Source organism: Aspergillus pseudodeflectus (genome assembly GCF_044049435.1).
Source record: "Aspergillus pseudodeflectus strain CBS 756.74 chromosome Unknown BJX68scaffold_40, whole genome shotgun sequence".
Lineage (NCBI taxonomy): Eukaryota > Fungi > Ascomycota > Eurotiomycetes > Eurotiales > Aspergillaceae > Aspergillus > Aspergillus pseudodeflectus.
The window spans coordinates 171999-193866 of NW_027263816.1; the positions used below are offsets into that span (position 1 = coordinate 171999).

At 51.0% G+C, this 21868-nt stretch overlaps 9 protein-coding genes and 2 non-coding genes across 11 annotated transcripts; 4 read left to right on the forward strand and 7 right to left on the reverse strand.

The window, feature by feature from the left end:
* Nucleotides 1–916: 916 nt before the first annotated feature.
* BJX68DRAFT_147422 (AP-1 complex accessory protein LAA1) lies at nucleotides 917–7444 on the reverse strand. Its single transcript, XM_071036610.1, has 5 exons — nucleotides 4895–7444; nucleotides 4491–4847; nucleotides 3162–4439; nucleotides 2569–3102; nucleotides 917–2518 (listed from the first exon to the last, which is right to left on the reverse strand). Exons 1-5 carry the CDS (start codon nucleotides 7355–7357, stop codon nucleotides 944–946), a joined length of 6207 nt encoding a protein of 2068 aa, XP_070896253.1. The 5' UTR covers nucleotides 7358–7444; the 3' UTR covers nucleotides 917–943.
* A 143-nt stretch (nucleotides 7445–7587) lies between these two features.
* BJX68DRAFT_269561 (post-initiation translation factor DPC29) lies at nucleotides 7588–8480 on the forward strand (the record flags this gene model as incomplete). The annotated part of the gene is made up of 2 exons (XM_071046382.1): nucleotides 7588–7798; nucleotides 7855–8480. The coding sequence occupies 2 exons, from the start codon at nucleotides 7588–7590 to the stop codon at nucleotides 8478–8480; spliced, it is 837 nt and encodes a 278-aa protein (XP_070896254.1).
* An 87-nt stretch (nucleotides 8481–8567) lies between these two features.
* BJX68DRAFT_147435 (Mis6 domain protein) lies at nucleotides 8568–11258 on the reverse strand. Its single transcript, XM_071036611.1, has 4 exons — nucleotides 10971–11258; nucleotides 10869–10919; nucleotides 9796–10814; nucleotides 8568–9746 (listed from the first exon to the last, which is right to left on the reverse strand). The coding sequence occupies exons 1-4, from the start codon at nucleotides 10990–10992 to the stop codon at nucleotides 8655–8657; spliced, it is 2184 nt and encodes a 727-aa protein (XP_070896255.1). The 5' UTR covers nucleotides 10993–11258; the 3' UTR covers nucleotides 8568–8654.
* Nucleotides 11259–11405: 147 nt separating this feature from the next.
* BJX68DRAFT_242804 (CLPTM1 family protein) lies at nucleotides 11406–13789 on the reverse strand. The gene is made up of 4 exons (XM_071041047.1): nucleotides 13672–13789; nucleotides 12553–13614; nucleotides 12010–12495; nucleotides 11406–11957 (listed from the first exon to the last, which is right to left on the reverse strand). Exons 1-4 carry the CDS (start codon nucleotides 13711–13713, stop codon nucleotides 11619–11621), a joined length of 1929 nt encoding a protein of 642 aa, XP_070896256.1. The 5' UTR covers nucleotides 13714–13789; the 3' UTR covers nucleotides 11406–11618.
* Nucleotides 13790–13875: 86 nt separating this feature from the next.
* Nucleotides 13876–15508, forward strand: BJX68DRAFT_242810 (short chain dehydrogenase/reductase family protein). Its single transcript, XM_071041048.1, has 5 exons — nucleotides 13876–14316; nucleotides 14382–14467; nucleotides 14524–14688; nucleotides 14738–14808; nucleotides 14868–15508. The coding sequence occupies exons 1-5, from the start codon at nucleotides 14036–14038 to the stop codon at nucleotides 15459–15461; spliced, it is 1197 nt and encodes a 398-aa protein (XP_070896257.1). The 5' UTR covers nucleotides 13876–14035; the 3' UTR covers nucleotides 15462–15508.
* A 49-nt stretch (nucleotides 15509–15557) lies between these two features.
* BJX68DRAFT_147491 (uncharacterized protein) lies at nucleotides 15558–17436 on the reverse strand. Its single transcript, XM_071036613.1, has 3 exons — nucleotides 17104–17436; nucleotides 16545–17018; nucleotides 15558–16493 (listed from the first exon to the last, which is right to left on the reverse strand). The coding sequence occupies exons 1-3, from the start codon at nucleotides 17218–17220 to the stop codon at nucleotides 15786–15788; spliced, it is 1299 nt and encodes a 432-aa protein (XP_070896258.1). The 5' UTR covers nucleotides 17221–17436; the 3' UTR covers nucleotides 15558–15785.
* A 45-nt stretch (nucleotides 17437–17481) lies between these two features.
* Nucleotides 17482–18557, forward strand: BJX68DRAFT_147446 (SNAP receptor SEC22). The gene is made up of 5 exons (XM_071036612.1): nucleotides 17482–17613; nucleotides 17673–17707; nucleotides 17778–17887; nucleotides 17949–18354; nucleotides 18404–18557. Exons 1-5 carry the CDS (start codon nucleotides 17580–17582, stop codon nucleotides 18464–18466), a joined length of 648 nt encoding a protein of 215 aa, XP_070896259.1. The 5' UTR covers nucleotides 17482–17579; the 3' UTR covers nucleotides 18467–18557.
* BJX68DRAFT_147502 (Elongator subunit IKI1) lies at nucleotides 18401–19907 on the reverse strand. Its single transcript, XM_071036614.1, has 3 exons — nucleotides 19666–19907; nucleotides 19450–19606; nucleotides 18401–19382 (listed from the first exon to the last, which is right to left on the reverse strand). The coding sequence occupies exons 1-3, from the start codon at nucleotides 19822–19824 to the stop codon at nucleotides 18649–18651; spliced, it is 1050 nt and encodes a 349-aa protein (XP_070896260.1). The 5' UTR covers nucleotides 19825–19907; the 3' UTR covers nucleotides 18401–18648.
* Nucleotides 19908–20848: 941 nt separating this feature from the next.
* Nucleotides 20849–20987, reverse strand: BJX68DRAFT_t127. Its single transcript has one exon. It is a non-coding gene; the product is annotated as a tRNA-Ile (tRNA).
* A 76-nt stretch (nucleotides 20988–21063) lies between these two features.
* On the reverse strand, nucleotides 21064–21200 carry BJX68DRAFT_t126. The gene has a single exon. It is a non-coding gene; the product is annotated as a tRNA-Ile (tRNA).
* A 173-nt stretch (nucleotides 21201–21373) lies between these two features.
* BJX68DRAFT_269568 (MMtag domain-containing protein) lies at nucleotides 21374–21802 on the forward strand (the record flags this gene model as incomplete). The annotated part of the gene is made up of 2 exons (XM_071046383.1): nucleotides 21374–21411; nucleotides 21472–21802. 2 exons carry the CDS (start codon nucleotides 21374–21376, stop codon nucleotides 21800–21802), a joined length of 369 nt encoding a protein of 122 aa, XP_070896261.1.
* Nucleotides 21803–21868: the final 66 nt, after the last annotated feature.

The following is a 21868-nucleotide window of genomic DNA, read 5'->3' on the forward strand; positions in this document are numbered from 1 at the left end:
GATGCGTTCTTTGTGTCCAGATATAGTAACGAGATTTTGCGTAGCGGTTTATGGTAGAAGACGGGCCAGATGTAGTTGAGCTGTAGAGAGTCCCAGCTCCCGGAGTTCGAGACCTCGTTCTCATCTTCGGAGTCTGAATCAGCCCATGGTGGGAGGACGGGGGGTTCCTGGCATATATATAGCTCGCTGAGCTCGGCCAGCGCTGACGAGGGTTGAGGAGGACCAGGATTAATGACCCTCTTCAGAACAGCACCTAGTATGGGGTCTCTCCGCGGAACATGCGCCCACACACGCCTCAACTTCGGGAGAGACACCAGAAGCAGCGCGACAAGCGGCCTGCGATCCCTTCTCTTCAGAGAAGCTAAAATCTCCTCTTCCAGATGCGCAATGCCCGCGTGCCGAACAGCTCCACGGACGAGCTCAATTTCATCATCCGGAAACTGAAGCTCCGACGCCGGCGCAGCAGCATTGGGATAGAAACCCCAGTTACCCATTCGCAGTGTTTGTACTTCGGCGGCAAGCTGTGGGTCGCGAAGGATTGTGAGGAGGAACTTGTATAGTGTAAGGAATGATTGGCGGGCGCCATTGTAGGTCCATGAGGAGTAGATGCGGGGGGTAAGCGAGGTGTACCAGGCGCGGCTGAGGCGGGAGAGGGAGAGAAGCTTCTGGGTTTTTACATCTTCATCAAGGGCGTAAGAGAGTATGATAGTGAAGATTTCTGGGGGAAGGTCTGCAGGGTTCGGCATTTGCAAGTTTGACGCTCTGGACTTGAAGTTGAAATAAAAGTGCGCGATGAGGCTCTGAGGGAAAGAGTCGGTCTAGATAAATAAAGCGAGACTAGGCTGGAGCAAGCCTCGGTGACTAAAAATGGGGGCCAAAGTGGAAAAGAATGTATATATAATGAATTAATCATGGTATAAACATAAGAAAAGCGAAGAGGCCATTACAGATCAAACCTCAAGGCGATACTGGGCATACTCTGCTGTCCAACTGCCTGCGTACTTTCCTCGTGATCCACCCCAGTGCCAGCACCCACGTTGACACTGCGGAGAATGCCCTCAAGGAGACCTTTTTGTTCCACGCTCATGGATGCCACCAACGCCCTGAAGATTTGCTGGTTGCTTTTTGCAAGCTCGAGCAAGTATACCGCCGTTTCCTTGTGCACGGACTCGCCCTCGCGTTTTGCCCGAGCGAGGAGGCAGGACATGACAAGGGACATAGCCGTAGGCGCTTCCTCCGCGGCGAAGGTATTGGCCGTTGTAATACAGGAAACGAGTGTGCGTGCAATGACAGTTCTCGAGTTCTCGGGATCATTAGGGATGTCTCCAGACTCCGACGGGATGCCTACGAGGAAGGTGATGAGGCGCGGGGTGAGGTATCTGGCGATCACCTCGTCGGTGGGTGACTTGGAAGTCGGTGAAAGGAGTATTGAGCGGATGCAGCCTGCTGCGACGCCGGCGAGACCAACGTCTTGGAGGCAGTCAAGGAATTCGTTAAGAATCCGAGGAAGTATATAATCGTGTGGTGGGATAAGATGGCCGCCTGTTGTTAAGAGGATGGTTATGGCCAGGAGAGTGTTTTTAGCACAAGGTAAGGATGATTCGGATTCTCGGCGCTGAGCGATCATGAGCGTCGTGAGGAAGCGCGTGAGACAGCCACGGAGCTGCCGAGACACGACACTCTGGCTTTCTAGGCTGTCTTGCTGGTTGCTAATGCTTTGGATAAAGTGTTTGAATGTTGGAAGGGCTTGAGGCACAACTTCTGCTTGGCAGAGGCCAGTGGCGAGAATAGTGCTAAATATGTGTAGTATGCATGCGTTGAGGTCGTTTCGGATGATGGATGGGAATATAGATGCGACGTTGACAAGAGACGAGAGAGATAGGCGAATGAGCGCTAGTGCGTCGTCTGAACTCACGTTGAAGCGTGCGAGAGTAGTTGACTCTCGAAGATTAGGCAGCAGACCGGCGAGGACAAGAATGATGCTCCTTGTTAACTCAAAGAGCTGCTCAATATCATCGGACAGATGGTCGCTCCGGTCTTCACCACCTTTGGCGGAGGGATGATCCAACGCGAGATTCCGCGCGATCTCGACAATCACATTTTGGATAGCGGTTCCTTCGGTCAAGGCCAGTCGATCGAAAGTGTCCATTGACTCGGAAAAGATGGCATCTTGGTAAATCGCGTTTCCTGAGATAATTGGCCTCAAAATTCTCTTCAGCGCTTGTAAAATCTCCAACCTCTGAGAGGCTGAGGTGGACTGATCAACGAGAGCTTCAAAAGCCAGTCCAAACAGCACGAAGAAGAATGCAACTGGTTCGTCGCGGTAGTTGATATCGTCTCCTTTTCCTTTAGGCTCCGATTTGGGCTCTGCGTTGTGAGAATCTTCCTCCTCCTCTTTTGGCTTCTCAGATTCTTCAATCTGCGTCTTGCCGTCAAGAGCATCAAAGACAAAGTCGATATCCTTCTCTACAAGCCCAGCAATAGCATTCACAAGGCTCAACCAGGTCTCTTGATAGAACTGCACACACGTTAGTATCACAGCAGACAACCTGAATTGCCGAGTCGCACCTTGAGAAGCGTCTCCCGGTTAAGAGCAGCATAAACCTCATCCAAATCACCACTCTCCGGTCCAGTTCCCAGACTGCCCGAAATATCCGGCTCAAACCGGAGTCGAGCATATTCCTGCAGAGAAGACAACCACAACGGGGTAAGCTTCAACAAATACGGCTGGACAACCTCGTTGAGATATTCGTGCTCGATGCTTGCGATTTGAAGCCGTGCCCAAGCCGCATAGAGGGCCATCTTAACCATAACCTTAGCGTTCGAGTTGAGACCTTTGAGATCCCCAATCTCAGTGGTATCAGGTTTTGCCGAGAAGTTCTCGAGGCCAAGCACTAGCAGTTTCAGAATCCTGCCCATCCGTTCTACATTTGTTACTATCCCTGTAGCAATGAATGTGGCAGAGACGTTGATTGCTTCCGATGCAAGCTCTGGTGACGAATCTGCAGCGAAGGCTGGTGTGAGGGCTGAACCGATCTGAGCCTGGTATTGTTCAAGAAGCGAAGCTTCTGCGAAATCTGGGTCCGGCGTCTTGCCAAACATCTGTAATCACGATTGGTACCAACACAGCATACAAGATACGGGACGAAAGGGCTAAATACCTTCAAGATTTGATCAAGAATCTTAAGACCCCAAACACGCAACTCAACCACATTCGCAGTGGACGCTGAAAACGCCATCCTCACGACCTCCCCGACCTTCTGCTGGAGAGCCAGCTCAGCGGAAATCGTCTGGTCCGGCAGAATTGCCTCCTGAACTAGATCCAGCAATTCACTCAGGCAACTCATGACAAAGTTTCGAGTTTGCCATTTCAATAGCTCTTGACCAGCGACTGCATCGCCAGAAGTATCTTCCTGGCCCGCGCCTGCAATTGCCGACGCAAACCCGGCAACTTCGTCATCCGGCAGGTCAGTGGCAGTAGGTTTCAATGCGGAGATAGGAAGCAGTTCTTCAATTTTCAGACGGGTCTTTGTCAGTGTACTATGGCAGCGTTGGATCCACAGCTCCGTTTCGGTGAGAGCTGTTTGTTGTAGCCAATCTCGGATCATGCTCTTCAAGATAGGATTATCGGGTGTGTCATCAAATGCGAGCCAGATCTCTTCTTCTAGGGTGGGAGAGGCTGCTTGGATTACGGCGGCCGAATCTCGCTTCATCAGATTGGTCAAGCCCCGAATGGCCACGTCCCTCATCGACGGATCGCTAGCAGAAAGCTCACTCTGCAGGCGCTTCACGTATGCAGAGAAGTCAACGTATCCCGGTGCATACAGCGAGAGGTGATCTAAGCATCTTGAACTCTCCGTGATCAGTGCCGGGTTCTCTTCTAGCTGGAACTGGCGGAGGAGCGTGAGGATCAGATTTCGCGTTTTGGCAATATCCTGTAAATCTGGACCAAGAACATTGATCAGGGAATCAACACAACGGCCAATTACCACAGGAGTAAGGAACGACATCTCAATATTGGACGTCGCAAGGGTTTCCGCCTCTTCGTTATGGGTGTCTGAGTTATATAGCTGAGCTAGCATACCGAGGGTACTCGAGACAAATGGGGAGAAAGTCAAGCCTGCGGAGTTCGCTACCCTTTCTAGACCACCTAGTGCCCAGAAATGCACGACAGGGTGAGGGTCATTGCAGAGCGACATCAGGACGCCGACAATTGTCTTCAGGTGCAGACCAGCTGCCATGCCGCCGATTTGGGAATGAATGCAACCCAATGCAGCGGCACATCCAGCACGAGCATTTGGTTCTCTGTTCTCGACAATAGTATCGACGAGCCAGTTTATTTGGGCATTAGTGAAAGCGTTTCCGGAAGTCTCACATAGACGTCCGAGTGTTTCCACGCCAACTGTCCGGACAATCGGATCAGGATCGGTGACGAATTTCTGGCATAATTAGAGGGAGCTCCAAGTTATGAAGTAGGAAACAAAACACACCTGAATAAGCTCCTGACAGACTTTCTCCGTCGTGGGACTTAGCTTCCCTGCCGACGAGCCACCTTCTCTCACTGCGATCTTGAGAGTGTGGAGTAATGCTACAGATATATTGACGATCATAGCTGCCTTGCGTCCTGGGTTGCGCTGTAGACCGGTTGAAGAAAGGAACGTCGCGATCTGCTCAACACTGCTTTCCTGGACCTTTGGCGCATGTAGCGAAAGAGCCACGGAGAATAATTCAATTGCGGAATTGACAACGCCAGTAGAGTGTGGATCAGCGGACACAGGTCCTCCCTGTCTTGCAGAGTAGAGCAGAACGGAATCGTGTTCGCTGGCTTGACAAATAGGGAAGTTCAGCTGTGCCTGTTAACTACCACTCCTCGAAGCTACCGGGATTTACTTACGGCATCATCTACGACTCGGTCCACAGGTTCAACCGCAGACCAGGCAGGGCCACTTTCGCCCTCGTGCTTACCGGAGAAAGTGGCGCGAACATAATCCCTTGCCAGGCCCGTAACTCCGAACCCGAAGTTATCGCTCAAATCCCAGAGGTTATCAAACTGTGCAGTCGACGCTGCAATCGAACTCTCTAGCGGATTCGGTTGCGTAGCATCAGGGTCGGCAAAGGAGGAAATCGCCAAACTCAGAAGACTAGACTGAGAAATGACATCTGCGTGACTGAGCGGGTGCGCATAGAGAAGCTTGGCAAAGCACTGAAGGACACGGCGCCGGACCATGGTCTCAATATCATGCAACTGCAGCGAAGGGTGCAGGCGCTGTGATATATCCATTACCGACTTCTGCCGCGGGATCTCGTCTAGAAACTCAACGGTGTTTTGCAGCATGGCGGCAATTCGTCTCGCTCCATCCGCGGTTATCATCTTACCATTAAACTCCATAAATGCGAGCAGGGCTCCAAGGGCACATTCTCTGACATGAGCTAAAAAACTCGTCTCCAAAAGGCTCTTTTTTGCCGAATTCTCTTGGCTTAGATGCTTGGGTAGCGCGTTCTTCCATAGAAGCATGAGTTGAGAGAGGTGGATTTTCACAAAGCTAGGTCCAAGTGGCATCAAGCCTCCAATAAGAATCCATGCTACTTGGATTTGTGTACCGGCTGCCCGAAGCTCAGAGTTGCTGCTTGTTTTCAAAAGATCGGTGGCTTGGGTGAAGACGCGGGAATAGATTTCCACAGAACCATAGAGCGGTTGCAATCGAGATGTACTCAGCATTGCAGCCATTCCATTGGCGTAGCCGACACAGCGTCGCGGTGATTGCCGTGGAGTTGACAACTGAGCGACTTCTCTATTGAGACTGTTGAGACAGATAGTGACGCATGATAGCAATTGATGTGGGCAAGCAAGAACAAAAGTTCGTAGACAGTGCGCGGCATGAATTTGGACGGTATAGCTGGGGTGGGCGAGAACCTGGAGCAATGCATCACGGCAGCTTTCAGCCAGAGAAGCGAACGCAGACCCGAGTGACGAGATGAGCGAAGCTAGAGCACTAAGAGCACTAGTAAGGGTATACTTGCTAGGCTCGGGGCGCTCCTGGACGACTTGCGGGTAATCCTTTAGCACCTCGTTGATCAGCCATTTGGCTGCAGTGAGTTGACTGTTTTCCCGGAGTGAGTCGCGGCCGACAGTTTCCTCAAGGATGCTTCCAACGACTCTTCTCGTCATGAGCAGCCGAAACCGGTTATACGTCACCGTGGGATGATTGAGGAGGTCGAACAATAGATGGTTCGCAATCTGTCCATACCGCTCTTCAACAATCTTATCCCCCAGTATACGTAAGACGTGCTTATAGCAAACGGCGATTCCCGCTCGGGCGCGGTTAGAGGTCGTACTTCGGAGATATTGCGACGAGAGTTGACGGAGAAGATCAGGAAGCAGGAAGTACAACCGGGCCTCTGATTTCTTAGGAACCGAGGACTCAGAGACTTCGGCTTCATCCTCGTCTTCTCCCGGTCTAGGCCCTGGCTTTTTTGACTGTCTCTTCGCTTTCTTGGGCTTCGGAGCGGGCATAACTCGAGCATCCTTCGCATGCAATTTCGTCAATGCCCGCGCGAGGCAGGCAGCGATCGCATGTCTGACGGGCGCCAGCGGGCTATCGATGACCTTCCATACCACTGCCTTGAGAGTCTCAAAGTCGTTTGCGTTATCGAAGTACGGAGTCGTCTGCAGCAATTGCTCGAGACATCGACACGCGTGTACCTGCACAAACGTCGATTTGTCACTCGTCGCAGCATTGCGTGCCTGCTTCCAGATATCTCGCGCTGCTCCTTCATCCACAGGGACTCCAGTACCGCCGATTACCTTGCGCAGAATAGAAAAGACAGACCCACGACATCCCGTGTGATTACTCGACGGCTTTAAGAGCTTCAGCAGGCTTGAGACAACGATTCCCGACTGAGCAAAGACACTCTCCCCCGCAGTAGCAAAGACGTCACCCAAGCAATAAGCAGCAGCGAACTTGGTCCTAAGGTCGGCCTCGTTCTTCCCGGCATTCAACACCCCCAGCAAATCCGTAACCGTCTCGAATAGTATCCCTCGATCACCCTTGGTGAAAATAGCCCCAAAACACCAGCCGAGATTGTTGCGGATAACTCGCGTGATAGCGGGGGATGTGAGCGTAAGGACCTTGAACAGCTCCTGCTTGAGGAATTTCTGCTGAGCGCATATCTGCGCCTTGTCGAGGGCCGAGATGTGCTGCACGAGGTCAGAGGTGAAGGTTAGGAGGTAGAGGTCCTGCTGTTCGGAGGGCAGCGCATGCAGCTTTGTGATATCAAGCTCCGCACGAGGGGCCGTCGCATTGTTCGGTGTATTGTTGTTGTCCGAGGAGGATCTGGCTACTTCCGCTGAAGACATCGGGTTTCGACTGACCACCGAGGATACAACCCATGCGGAGGTGCCCTGGATAATATAAATGAGCTAGAATCAAGACAAGAGATCTATGAACAAGGCAGCTGGCGATCTCCTTAATCGTGTCCACTGTCAGTCTGGGGGAGGGCGGCCGCGGAGAAACCGTCGGGCCGGCTCCGCATTTGGTACAGGAGGAAGCTCTCGTCTGAAATTATCGTACGATTACAACATTCGCAATGGCGTCGATTGTGAGCAGGAGGCTAGTCCAGCAGCGCGCGAATGCTAGCAAATTTGGACGGGAGACATGTCGCAGTTTCACAAGCTGCCCGTCATGGTCCGCGGGACACAACCGGTGGTCGCAGATCAAGCACGGCAAGGCAAAGAATGACAAGGCGAAGAGCAAAGAGCGGCAGATTATGGCCAAGGACATCAGCTCTTCTATACAAAGTAGGCAAAATATAGTATTCTTTCGACAAGTCATCATCATCCCTAACGCCGCATAGTGTGGGGCCCAGATCCCAAATTCAATCCCCGTCTAGCGCTCGCCCTCGCAAACGCGAAGCGCGCCGGAATCCCCAAAACTCTCATCGAGGCAGCCATTGCTCGAGGCCAGGGCATGAGTGTCACGGGTGAAGCTCTGGAATCGGTTACAATCGAAGCGATCTTCCCACATTCTGTCGCAGCGGTAATTGAATGCCAGACGGAGAGCAAGGCCCGGTGTTTACAGGATGTGCGCCACATTGTTAAGGATGCTGGAGGTACTGCTACACCGACGGCATATCTGTTTGAGAAAAAGGGAAAGGTAGTCTTTGAAAGGAAGGATGGTGTCAGTGCGGACGACTGCTTGGACCAAGCTATTGAAGCGGGCGCCATCGATATTACGGCAGATGAAGAAGGGCGAGTTGTTGTCTACACGGAGCCGACTGAGACAAAAGATGTAGGTGAGGCGCTTTGCAAGGCTGTCGGATTGACGATTGAGGAGCTGGAGATAATCTGGGTCCCCAATGAAGATACATTGGTTGAGCTGAAAGATGAGGCCCAGACGCAAGATATTGAGGACCTGTTGGGGGCCCTCCATGAGGAGCCTAGCGTCCGTGACATATATCTGAACACGACACAGACGTTCTGAGAACTGGAAGCATTGTTTCTGCAAGTGTACAACATCATACCCTGTATATAATACCCCCGTCAAGCGTGCATTAGCCCATCTAGATTCTTGAAGACCATAAAGTTTGAAAGACTCGGTCTTACTCATTGATACTTACATATCGTGTCACCAGTACGTTCAGATGACACGCTTCCCTTACTCCTTCCTCAGCGCCTTCATCGTTGTCCTCATCAACCCGGCAATTCCATTACTGCCCGCCGCTTCCATCCAGTCCAACATGCGCACTCTATAATCCTGCCAAGTCATTTGGATCCCACCATCCTTCTCCAAGGCGCTCAACGCCTTCTGCGTGACCGGCTTTCTCAGCCTCGGCTTGTCATCAGCAAGATCGCTGTCCTTTTCGAGATCCGCAAAGCAAGACGCAGACATATTGCTCAGCGCGGCATGGTGGCTCAACGAAAACACTGACGCAATCGTATACGAGAACGCGGCCTCGCGATTTCGTTTCCGACTTCTCTCATTCACGTCACGGATGTACTGCATGAGAGCGGTGATTGTTGCCACCGGGATGAGACAGCCTAGCGCGTTGGGATCCTCGCCGTTTAGTGCGCGGTTTCGCCAGACGAGGTTGCAAATGTCCATTATGTAACCGTTGAATTGGCCGACGAGGGATTGCGAGTAGAGCATATCCGAGGATTCTGAGCCCTGGAGGGCTTCGGAGGTCATGGACGCTTCGAAGGAAGATTTGTAGCTTGCGAGGATGGAGTTCATGTCTGAGATGACAGAGCTCATGGAGGTGAAGACAAGGCTGTAGACTGTTGGAGCGAGGGGAACGGTGATTCGGATGTTGCCGTTTAGATGGGCATAGGAGAATAGGTCTGCTAGTATGAAGTGGAAAGCTATCACGGATAAGGTGCTTGATCTGTAGTTTGTGTCCTGTTCTGACGGCTGCTCTGGCGGGCTTTCCAAGATAGCCAGGGCTAAAAGTTCAGCGTGTGATATCAGCTGGCTAAGAGGCTGTGATTTTTCCGAGGTGAATGGTGCTGCCCTCAATTTGACACCCCATTGGCGGATCAGAGATGAATAGAAATTGAGCAAGGCCGCTTTGGATGATGCTGTATCCTCTTGAAATGCGGCTTCAAGAGGAGCTAGGATGTCGGCTCGTAGAACGTCATAATTGCTGATAGGAAGGTATTCAAGCAGCTCAAGTATTTGGTCTCGGTTGTCAACGCCGTTCCAGGCTGGTATATAGGACTTTAGAAACGAGATGAACGCGTCCGGGATTGTCTAGCCAGCGTTAGCACGCTTAGAGAGAGAATCTGCCCGTGTATCTTACCTTTGAGTATCGTGCGTAACTAACAGCAAGGGCCAATACATAACCCAGCGTTTCAACACCCTCGTCATCAAAGTCTTGAGCATACTCAAGCTGATCACCCAAGAAGCCTTCCAACCAGTCATTCAGCCGCCGATTGGCAAGCTCAGGCTGGGCCAGAAAGATGTACTTCTGCGCCAGCCCATCCGCAATCGTTGAGATGATCTGATTAGGCAGCTCAATCTTCTCAAGCCTCTCAATGAAATGATCAACACCGCGCAGCTCTTCCAATGACGTCCTGTTATGTGCAACTCGCGAGGTCTGCACATCCGGAACGATCGCTTCCACCTTACTCCTCTTCACGAGCCCGCGGTGCACCACTTGGAAACTTGTTGACCGAGACCCCTGGATATGCTCCAGATTCGCTTCCTGAAGCTGGCGCACATGGCTTGCCCATTCGGGATCCGGATGCTTGAAGAACAAGCCCTTCCTGCCAGGGTCGCCCACAATAACATCCGGATAGTAATTTTTGAAAACTCTCAATAAGGAAATTAGCTCCCTATCATCCCCCCCAGAGGAAGCGACAAGCTCCATCAGAGCCTGAATTCTGAACGGCTTGACATGCTTACGTCTCGTTATAAACGAGAGAAGGTGGCACAGCGGTTTGCGCAAGCTGAGCATGTCAAGATGGTTGAATAGCACTGCGTACAGCTTCGATAAGTGAGAACGATCTTCAAGAAGATCGTAAACGAGGATCAGCCATCGCAACAAAAGCGCCTGGGTCGCTGGACTTGGTTTGTTCTTCGTGGGGCCAAGACAGCATACGACCTGCGTGACGAGTTTAGACGCGATTCTCTCAGATGGATACAAGTTCTTGACCAGGGTGGTTAGAGTTCCCTGATCTAAAGCATTACTCCTCGTAAGGAGCTTCAACAGACGCTCAAGCGCAGCGGGAGACACTCCGCCCTCGTACGCGAACGTGGCGATTTGTTTCGCTAGCTGTCCAGCGTCTGTATAGCGCTGTCTGGCGGGCACGAGGGCAACTGGAGTCGACACTTAGCTATTGATCCGTAACTAATAGGCTGGTAGGGTCATACCTGCTTCAAGGTGCTTTAATGCATCTAGCAGGTTGCTTGGCCGCACTTCATCTGTTCACATGTTAGCGAAGCTGCTTGAGCTGGACTGGAATAGCGACCAACCTATTTCCTCGTCCAAAGACATTCTCACAGAGTCATCGGGAAAGTAAAAAGAGAACTACAGCATCCGCGATTCTGATCTGGAGAAGTATGGCGTGGATCCTCAATAATGGACTGGACAAGTGCGGGCGAGAAACGCGCCGCGTCAAATCGCAAGTTGCGCAACCCACCGCGACGTTCGATGCTGCTGAATTAGTTGAAACACGGTTGTTGAAGTCACAGGCGCATTACTATGCGACTCAAGCTTTTGTTTAGTTATCAGCGCCGAAACCATGGAGCAGTATTCTTAATGGTTGTTGTTCTGGTGCTCTAAAGCTTGGGAGATTGCGGGCAGATCTCGGCCTTAACCGAATTGAGCGATAATTGTCCCGTACATACTGGAGCATGAGTCGAGGGCTCCTTTGAATCTTCTACTTATTCCTACATCTGTTCAAGAAATCAAACAAGAGCATATATATGTATTCTCCTCCGCCTCATCTCTCGTTCAAAATCTGCACTCTTCTACTCCACGAAATGAGTGCGGGATGACGCAATCTCCGATCAAAGACTATCTGGCCATATATAGAAACCAACAGATGACTGTGAGGACGATCGCCAACGTTAACGGTGTAGAGAGAACTACGCCAGAGTTCGAGGGAAGCAAAGGAAAGATCACTTGCGCTTGCGGGTCGACGACTGCGAGGCCTGTTTACCAGACGCCTTGGTCGCCTTGGCCGTCTCAACCTTGTCTTCGGCCTGCTTCTCACCCTCAGGCTTGGCCTCCTCCTCCTCCTCCTCGTCGCTGTCGCCCCCCTGTCCGAATTCGTTAACGCGGGTATAGTCAACCTTGTACTTGTAGCTCTGGTAGAGCCAGATGAAGAAAATGACATCGTCACGGAGGGTTGCCAGTCTGTGGAGCCAGGGCATCTTGACGGTGAACGCGAAAAGATCATCGATGAATGTGTTGAGGAACTTGTATGTCATAGCTTTGCCAGGCATATGAGCAACAGACTGGACCATCCTGTTAGCCGCATGTCAAGCTGTGTAGGTGGTGGGTACGAACCTTCAAGCGGTAGTTGATATACAAACTAGGAACCATCATCAAGAAACCATAAGCATACACGCTGCCCACAAGGGTTTCAATGATATAAGAGTACCACGATTTGTGGGTGTTGTACATCAAGCTGTAAACGGCGTAGGCGCCGAGGAGAGGCACAGCGATGATGTAGAGATAACGGAAGGCAATCTCATCGTACTCCTGGGTCTTCTTCTCAGTCTCAGTGAGTTTGTGCTTGTCTTCAAATACGATCACATAAGGCAGGAAGGAGAGGAGCGAGTTGGCTGGAGGAGGCCGCAGGCGGACGTCGACAGTTTTGGTAATCTTCCAGGCTTCCAAAACAATACCAAAACCTTGACTGGCAAGAATCATCCAAGAAGTGTTCTCACTGCTATCCACCAGGTACAGGAAGATGACACCCTGCATGAAGACATTGGCGAGGATAGTGCGAACCGAGGTTCCAACAACGTCCTTTTTCTTGCGCCAGTGAGACTATTGAGGGGGACGAAGGTTAGCGCACGATTAGTAGGCAAATTAATGTGTACTCACGATGTCGTTCTTGAAGGCCAGAGTTTCGAAGATCATGTGCAATATTGTGACCACCCCAGTAGTTCCGAGCAACCAGATGTTGGTATCCAAGAGCACTTCCTTGATCATCTCGAACTCGCTACCATCGCCACCACCCGGGGTAGACTGTCCGTAAGCAGCCTGTTTAGCAGTCTGCTTGGCATTGTCATCGATACTGGCGATCATGGAGAACTTCCAGTTCTGAAGGTTGTTCAGCGTAAATCGTAGAGGGAGAGTTTCAACAGTGGAGTTCAGTTCCTGCATGTGTGTCTTCAACTGCCAGAAAGTGTTCAGGTAGACAATTGGATAGTACCAGCCATTCTGGCCCGAAGCGTCTCTTGCACCAGTTGCCTCGAGCTGGGTGTGGCGTCGAATAGCAGGGTGAATCTGACGGTACTTCATATTGGCAGAGTCCGGAATCACCGAGACAGTGAAATTGGGATGGTAGTAGGACGCCACTGAGACATCGGGAAGTCCGTCGTCTTCTTCCTCCTCGACTTCATCAGAGGCGAGCAGTTTTTTGAGCTTCTTGGTCTTCCTCTTGGGCAGATACTGATTGAGAGGCCGGAAGAAATGAACAGCGCTATCGGTGCTGTAATCCTTGGCAGTAGGATCCAGTTGATGTCCACTCAGTCCGACCAAGAAGTGCGCCCAGAGAGTTCCATTCTGCTGGACCTCCTTGGGCACCTGGATGGTGGTGTCAACCTCCCTGACATCACTGTAATTTCCAAGACCGAATTTCTTCTCTTCCAAAACAAGAGAGCCGGCAGGAAGCGACTTGAGCGAAGGCAGCACAATTGACGGAGAAACGTAGATGCTGATATCTAAGTCGCTATTGGGCGGCCAGATGGGGGCGATCGTGTCCGGAATCGAGCTGTAACTTTCGATCTCAGCGCGGGGAGTGCGGTCTTCGAAGCCAGGAATGGCACCCAGTTTCCCGCCAGACCCAGATCCAGCGCTCTGCTTGTTTCCGAAGAACTGGCCGATAGCCCACTGCGACACGAGGAAGATGGCCGCACCCTGTATGATAGATTTCATGAGGGACTAGCAAGGTAGAACGTCAGTGATGTAAGCATTGTCAACAGCGAAGGGTATACGCACGCCTTGCTCTCCCTCATCTCTCTGTTGCCGCTGCTCAGGCATGATGAACCCAATTGTCGAAACGCGGCGGGAATGAGCAAAATGGAGGAAAAGAAGAGGCCACGCACGGACAAATGGCGCAAGCAGTTGGAGTCGTGGGGTGCTCTTCCGGCTTGACTGGACTAAACTAGCCCCGGCAAACGGCGGTCCAGACGCCCGGCAGTTTTCCCGCTGGGCGCGGCGAGGCTAGTCTGGGACCCCTGTGGAATGACAGCTTCACGTCCTGCCGAAAGTCCGCAACAAAGCAGCTGTTCGGAGTCGAATCGCAGGGCGTGTCCTCCTGCGCAATGGATATGCTAGCCTCTTGAATGCCACCCTTGTCCTCATGTCCGAGAACAATCCCTCCCCCGACTACTCCCGCCCGCAATTCCCGTCCCATAAGGACCCTCGAGTATGGGTGATCACCGCGGGGGATTCGCCCATTGGCATTTCGGTTGCGCGACAGATACTCATACATGGCGACTGTGCTTTGGTCGGTCTTGCATACTCAACTCTTGATCGTGATGAGGTCCGCCGGGACATGTTTGAAGCCTTTTTGGCTGAGATCGAGAGTCACCGCGACGATGGATGGGTGGATAGATTCAAGGCTGTTCCGTTGGATATAAGGTGCGCACACTCGAGACTAGGCTTGTGATACGCGGGAATGCCTTTAGCTGACGGTCACTCTGCAGAATAGTGGGTGAATGTCAAGCAGTAGTTGCGGAAGCCGTTGCGACGTTCGGGAGAATGGACATTCTGCTCTGCTGTACCAGTCAAGGTAAGCTCTATGTTGCACCTTGTTCGACAGAATATATGTTGATCAACAATCTCCAGCTCTCATTGGTACAGTGGAAGAGCTTGCAGCTTCTCAGCAGACACTGAATCTTGTCCGAGACCAGTTCGAAATCAATTACTTCGGTCCACTCAATATCATAAAGGCATCGCTGCCTCATATGCGGAGACAGAAGTCGGGACACGTCATGATCGTGTCTGGAATCAGTATGCCAGTGTCCTTCTTATTTGATGAATGCGTCCTAACAAGCCACAGCTGCTCACATCGGCACCCCCGGGCTCGGGATGTATTGCGCTGCAGGGTGGGCGCTTGAAGGGTTCTGCGATGTAAGTCAACACATCGACAGCGATTTCCTATCACCTATACTCACATAAAACTTATATAGAGCCTCGCCTACGAAATCGCTCCCTTCAACATAAAACTCACCATTTTCCAATGCAGCATCGAGATCCCCATTCTAACCAACCTCGTCACAAGTGTCCCGCCCATAGTGCCAGCCTACTCGCCAGGAATCAACCCCGCGCCCCTCTTCCGAGGAATTCTCAACCGCCTCGTACCCCGATTGCCAAACACGCAGAATAATAGTAACTGGGCAAATGGGTCCGAGAATCCGAATCCAAACCAGAATCCGACTTCAGGTCAGCCCACATCTACATCCACGTCCGCTGAAGACGGCCCCTTCTCAGTGCCAGATCTCATATCTACCTATCCGCCGCTTAGTTCCGCACACATGGAAGTCCTGGTTACTGAGGCCGTTTACGCGATTACGGCGATTGGGGGCCATGAGAACCCGCCGTCAAGGCATATTGTTGGGCAAGAGGGTGTTGCGAGTGTCAAAGAGAAGCTAAAGACTGTTAGTGAGGAGCTGGAGGATTTTATCCAGTGTAGTTTTGCGGTTGATTATGCCGCGGACGCGGAGCAGAGCCGGGCTGCGAGGGAAGAGAATATGGCCTTTGGCACTAATAATGATCCATTCTGAGATATCTTGTCTGGTTATCTACCTAAATAATGTCTTAATACCCGACTGTAAATGGGGCCTTTGATGCAACACAACGGTACAACAGAACAGCGAATCGTTCAGGTTGGGTAATGTAGAGTAGGTAGTGTTTGACAAGGTTCAAATTCCAGCAACGGCCATGATGGATGATTCACCCGCTCGCTCCAAGGAAAGTAGCTCAGACGCTTTAGGCTATGCAAGAGGGGAAAAATGCAAAATGTAAGATGTAGGCGGGTTGATGAACAACTAGAGGGAAAGATAGAGTGAAAAATGCTCTTCTGGTCTCTCTTGTTCTCGGGCAAATCTTTATCTTATCTGTGTTTTCACGTACCAGGCCTGTCTGACCTCCCACAGGGTGCCCATGTCCTGGTTATCTCTAAAACATCGAATTTCTTTCCAGGCGTTGCCGTTGGTAGGTTTGACGCGGCCGTCGACTTCCAACATCTTCAATGTTAGTCCTGTCGGGAGGGTTATATTGGGGACGATTATTTCTTCAGACTCTCCATTTATCGTGGACGGTGATGGCAATTCTTCATGGTTTGCATTTTCTGCAGAATTGAGATCCGTCATCACTTCATCGGCGGGCTCTTGGTTACCGTTCTGGAGTTCCGGAGCTGGTTCATCGTGATCCTCGCCGTTTGGCATAGCGGGGCTTTGTTCGCCTTCAGGGTCGAGATTGATGGTTTGAACTGTAATATTAGCTTTGCTTTTTGCGGTGGCCCGTGGCTGCTTGGGTGGGCGCCCCCGGGGTCTTTTAGCAGGAGGTTCGGTTTCGGGTTCAGCGCTTCGTTTCCTCGATGGCGGAGCCTCTGGTTCGTCTTTTGTGTCTAAAGCTTCGTCCTTTTCTACCATAAAACAGTCAATGATTGGGGAGATTGGTGGCGCTTTTGGAGACGATTCCGGCTCGTCGACTATAGCTGCTTTTGTCTCATCCGGGGCCGGTGCTGCTTTGAGAAAGACACGCTGGCCCGGAGGGATAGCAAATGTTAATGAGTGGCCATCAATGTCAATTATCTGGAGAATATGTCAGTACGGCTTTGCGTCAAGCAGGATGATGGAATATACCCTAGCCTCTTTTTCAACCAACGTTTTTGGCCTCGAAAACGATCGGGACCATTTCCAGATATCGCCCTTCCGGACAACCCCATGCTCGATGAGTGTGCTCAACTTGACTGCCGAGCTCTGTCCAGCAGTTAGGGTTCTATCCATCTTCTGCTTCTGTCCCCAGAACTCCTCGAATTCTTGCTCTTTGAACTTGTCAAACTTGCCGGCAGCCCTCTGCTGCACGGCCTCTTCAGCCTCGCGAACCCACTGGGGATCATAGCGTCCATTCTGTAGATCTAATTGGAAGTGACGGATAGCATCGCGCCAATGTTCACCGTAGCGCACGAAGGACTCGGGAAGAGGAGGGATCTTCGCATTTGGATCGTCTGGTGGTAGATGGGGGTTGGGATGTGTGTCGGCAGGGAGTAAATCTAGGATTTGTTTCTTCTCGTCTTCTTCAAGACACTCCCAGGCTTCGGGTAGAGCAAGTAGTTTCTAATCAATGACGAGCATCAGCATTGTTGCCCTAGGACATATCGGCACATAGTCCGGCTCAATGCGTTTGGGCTGTATAGCTCACCACTAGAGGTAAATCAATAAGCTGAGACTTGTCACTCGTCAAGAGCTTTTCTTCCTCCCATCGATCCTTCGCGGCTCTCCTAGGATTTCTCTTCGGGTTGGCTTTTGTCGAGTCCATTGTGGAGAGCCGTTTTGACGCATCACTCGGCTCAGCTGCTTCAGCGGAAGAAGGCTGACAAGTTCTGACACATATTCGTTAGTTCGTAATAGTCTAGCAAGTTCTTACACCGGATAGGCTATCACATTAATCAAGCCACTGATGTAGCTAGATAGTGTAACGCGTACCTAGCTGGCTGGCATGTTGAACTGCCAGTAGAGACCGCCTTGGGTCCGCGGGCCATTGTTATCGCTTGACGTGGAGCTCTTGGAGAAGAGGTCAGGACAACAACCCAGCGAAATCACGAGAAGTGCAGACAAAATCTGCTTTGTCAACGAACTTTTGAAGGGGTAGATATTGTGCGATAAACGGCTGCCAGGATGGTCAGGTCTACTCAGATTTCCAGGCTTGACGGTGAGACGCAATGGATGGTTGTGTTGGTGAAGCAACGTAGAGCTAATGTTGAAAGGCAGGCCTTATGCTGGCAGCGTCTGTAGACGATGAACAGGTGAGCTGGTGCCTTTTCGGGACTATTCTGCCTTTGACCTAATGTGCTCGATTCACTCATCTCGCAATAGGCCGAAACAGAGCTCTCAGAGATCAAAGGCCAAGTCAAGATGATTTTCCGCCGCTTGAACCGCAACTCAGCACCGCAAGCGAGCATTGAGTCAGGCCAGTATAACCTACAGTAAGCCCATTTCACTCCACAGGTCATACGACGAACAATACTGATAAGTTGATCAAAATAGCTATCTCATTCAAAATGACGTCTGCTTCCTCTGCATATGCGATCGCTCATACCCCCGCAAACTTGCCTTCACCTATCTCTCAGACATCGCAACCGAATTCACGAATACCTATTCCGAGTCGCAATACCTGTCCCCCAGCCTACGACCATATGCATTTGTGGAATTCGACACATTCATCCAGCGCAGCAAGAAGACATACCAGGATAGCCGAGCGTCGGCCAACCTCGATCGTCTTAACGATGAGCTCCGTGACGTAACGAAGGTGATGACGAAAAACATTGAAGACCTGCTATACCGAGGCGATAGTTTGGAGCGTATGGGCGAACTGTCCGGCCGTCTGCGCGAAGACAGTAAGAAGTACAGGAAGGCCGCCGTACGCATTAATTGGGAGCTGCTGTTGAAGCAGGTGAGTTTGTCGAAGAAGTCTGATCATGGCTAGGCTGACTTTTTCGCAGTATGGGCCATTCGCTGGCGTTGGGTTTATCTTCATCTTCCTTATTTGGTGGCGTTTCGCCTAAACCTGTCCGGCTTAGCGATGTCACATAATATCCGTCCGTAATCTGTATGCATAGTAATGTCTTTGATGGCTGCAGGACACCCATCATGAGTCACCGTTGCGATTTGTACGCCCAACAAATGTTGGCTGATGAGCTGGACTCGCCATGATACAAGGTCAATCAATAGTTGTGAGGCCAGTGGTTCAAATCTCATCCTCTTCCTCATCAAAGTCATCTTCTTCTCCCATATCATACAAGATACGGCCACCCTCCCCAGGTCCACTCCCCTGCTGCGCATCGAAATACGGCAATACAACCCCCTCCCGATCCCTGCGCTGCCTCTCCGTAAGCCTCAGCTCAAATGTAGACTCCGGCTCCTCCTCCCCATCCGCAACCCCAACTTCCTCAGGCGGCCGATAAAGCGGATGATCATCCAAGAGCGTCACAACCTCCTTAACCTGAGTAGCCGGATACCTCGACGCCGGGGGCAGGAGATACCACTCCAGCACACCCCTTCCACTCTTCCGTCTATACTCCATCTCCAGAACAACCCCACCCTCCGCCGAATCCTTCCCAGTCGGCTTGTCCAGTCGTCCGAGAAGGACCCCGTCCTGCTCCTCAGCCAAACCGAAAACGGGCGGGACGAGACTGCGGTCTCGCGCAGCCTTTTGAGCGAGGATGTGTGAGAAGGAGTGGAGCTTGATGACTGTTGTCGCAAGGTACGTTAAGATTGTGAGGGGTGGTGGTGTGTATGGTGATTGCGCAGGGCGGCCGGGGACATCTTGATGGAAGGTGATTACGAGAGAGGAGTCGATTTTGGAGGTAGCTGGGCCGGAAGGTACGATGAATGAGCTGAGGAATGCAGAAAGGTGAAACGTCTGGTCGAGGCGTGTTGAGTGGAGGAGTGGGTTTATTGAGTCGATTAGAATGAGTCGCCCTGCGTCGATGGTAGTGGTTAATTGGATTCGAGATTCTCATAGCTGTGGAGGGGCAAATTTGCGTACTGCGCTTAGGGCTGTTTGAGGAGACTGCATTGTCAACAGCTCCGACTTCCTTGAGTATCTCCGATGGGCTTTTTCGTCGAGCGGGGATAAAGGCGTCGACGCCGTCGAATGGCTTGAGGGTTTCGAATGCAATGAGGGTAACGTGGACTTTCGAGAGCTATCTCAAATCAGCAAAAAAAAAAAAAAAAACCCCTCAGTAGATTTTGAGCAACCTACCCGAGCACGTCGGATATATTCCTTGATCAGTGGTGTGGCGGGTTGCTCCAAGGAATCCAGTAATAGCGTTAATGGTGACGCGGTATCTCGGAGACTCAACAGCTTCGAAATCAGCAATAAATTATGAGTTTGCCGGTGCGACATATTAGAGGACGCCATGTTTGTTGTCCAGAATCGTAACAAAACTTTGTGACGACTTGAGGTATCAGTAGTAGCACTGCGGGGTTTCAATTGGCGTTACAACGGTCGCATGAGGGGTTCGACTTTTCGCCTGCAAATTATTAAAATATTTCCTAAAACCGCCGATCATTCCCGACTGGGGCTGAGGCTCAGCGGGACGGGCCACTCACCTGTTATGCTACGTGGATGAAGTTGCATAAAGCACCGCATTATTTCTCCTAACTCTTCAAGTTTTGGCTCTTGCGTTGAAACTTGTGGAAAAGGATATGAGTTTGCCTATGTTCTATATCATCTCACCCATACAGGGAAGAGCTGGCACGTTTAACATGGAGTACAACCGAACATTGCAATGATTATTCACTGAGTTGCCGCTTGAAGTCCCAGGCCGAAAAAGCCCACTCATATATAGATATATATCATTATCGAACCTTCCATAATTAGAACCTGCGGATAAGGTTTTGTGAGGAATGATGACCCATAGAGTACAAGAAAGGATCCGAGAAGTCGAGTTATTCCAAACCATGGAGTGGTATACATATCATCTGCAAGGTTGTTAACAGGGTCATTCGGTTGCGAGCTGGAGATTTGCAAAGACTTCCTGTTATCTGCCGCCTGCCGCGGGATATCCTTGATAGCATTGTAGTATAGTGCCCTTTAAAATGTTCATACAAACGACAACAACGTCGATATCAGCCATTGCTCCACCTTCCGGCTAGTATTATGGAGGCTACAAATAGCCACATTTCGTCGTCCAACTTCGAACGGTGGCCTGCTACGATGATTTCTTTACTTATATTTAACAAGCTTCGAGTTTCCTGGCAAGCAATGGGAACGCAGGACTCTGTACTACTTGGAAAAAACTCATGTGGCTAGCCAAGGTACTGGAGAAGATTCCAAGAGGATGATAAAGGTAATGTATTTTCTGAACTGCTGCCATATTGAGGTCGGTCAGCAGTCTTTCGTGCCAGGCGAAATAAATTAAAGGAGGGGAAAAAAAAAGAAGTGCCTCCACGCGGGATTGAACCACGGACCTCTTGATGTCGCATTACAACTAGATATATGTTAGTAAGATATTTCGCGCAACTCTTGGAGGACGGAATAAAGCACATACGTCAAGCGCTCTACCACTGAGCTATAGAGGCGTGTATAACGACCGTCGAACTACACCTGGCCACTTGAAGGTAACACTCAGAACGGGTGATAGGAGGAAAAAAGAAGTGCCTCCACGCGGGATTGAACCACGGACCTCTTGATGTCGCATACAACTAATTCAGTGTTAGTAAGATTTTTGTGCAAATTTTAGAGGACAGAAGACAGAACATACGTCAAGCGCTCTACCACTGAGCTATAGAGGCGTCTCTATAAGAACATTGAGACCAAAAACTTCAATGTCAAGGCCACTTTCGGAGAAGGTAAGGCTTACATTCATACCGGATGCTTGTGTAATTCAAAGACGGAGTTGCATGAGTCCACGCTCTCATTCAATCACCTTGACTACCAGCCCTTATTTGAACCAACTGCGACCAAAATGGATCTTGTCGCAGGTGTCCGCAAAGAAGGCAGCCGGTGCGTATCCCCGTTCTTCTCCCCCACAGTCTTCCCACTAACCTCAACCTATCTATCCAGTGGCGGTCGCGGCGACTTCAAATGGTCCGATGTAAAAGATTCCTCGCACCGCGAAAACTACCTCGGCCACTCGGTTATGGCGCCTGTCGGCCGATGGCAGCAGAATAAAGATTTACAATGGTATACGCGTGGCGACGAGGATCCGGAGGAGAAGGCGAGGCTCGAGCGCGAGGAAAGACAGAGGGTTAAGGCTGTGGAGGAAGAGGCTATGGCGCGGGCGCTGGGGCTGCCTTTACCGTCCCAGAATGCGAATCTTGTGCCGATGGGTGGAACAAATGGGGAGGGCGAGGGGAATAAGATAGAAATGCAGGGGCAGGGAATCAAAGGTTAGTAATGCTTGGTTTTGATTGAGGCTGGGGGGTTGAAGGTATGTGAGTGCTAATGGGGCTTTAGAGCG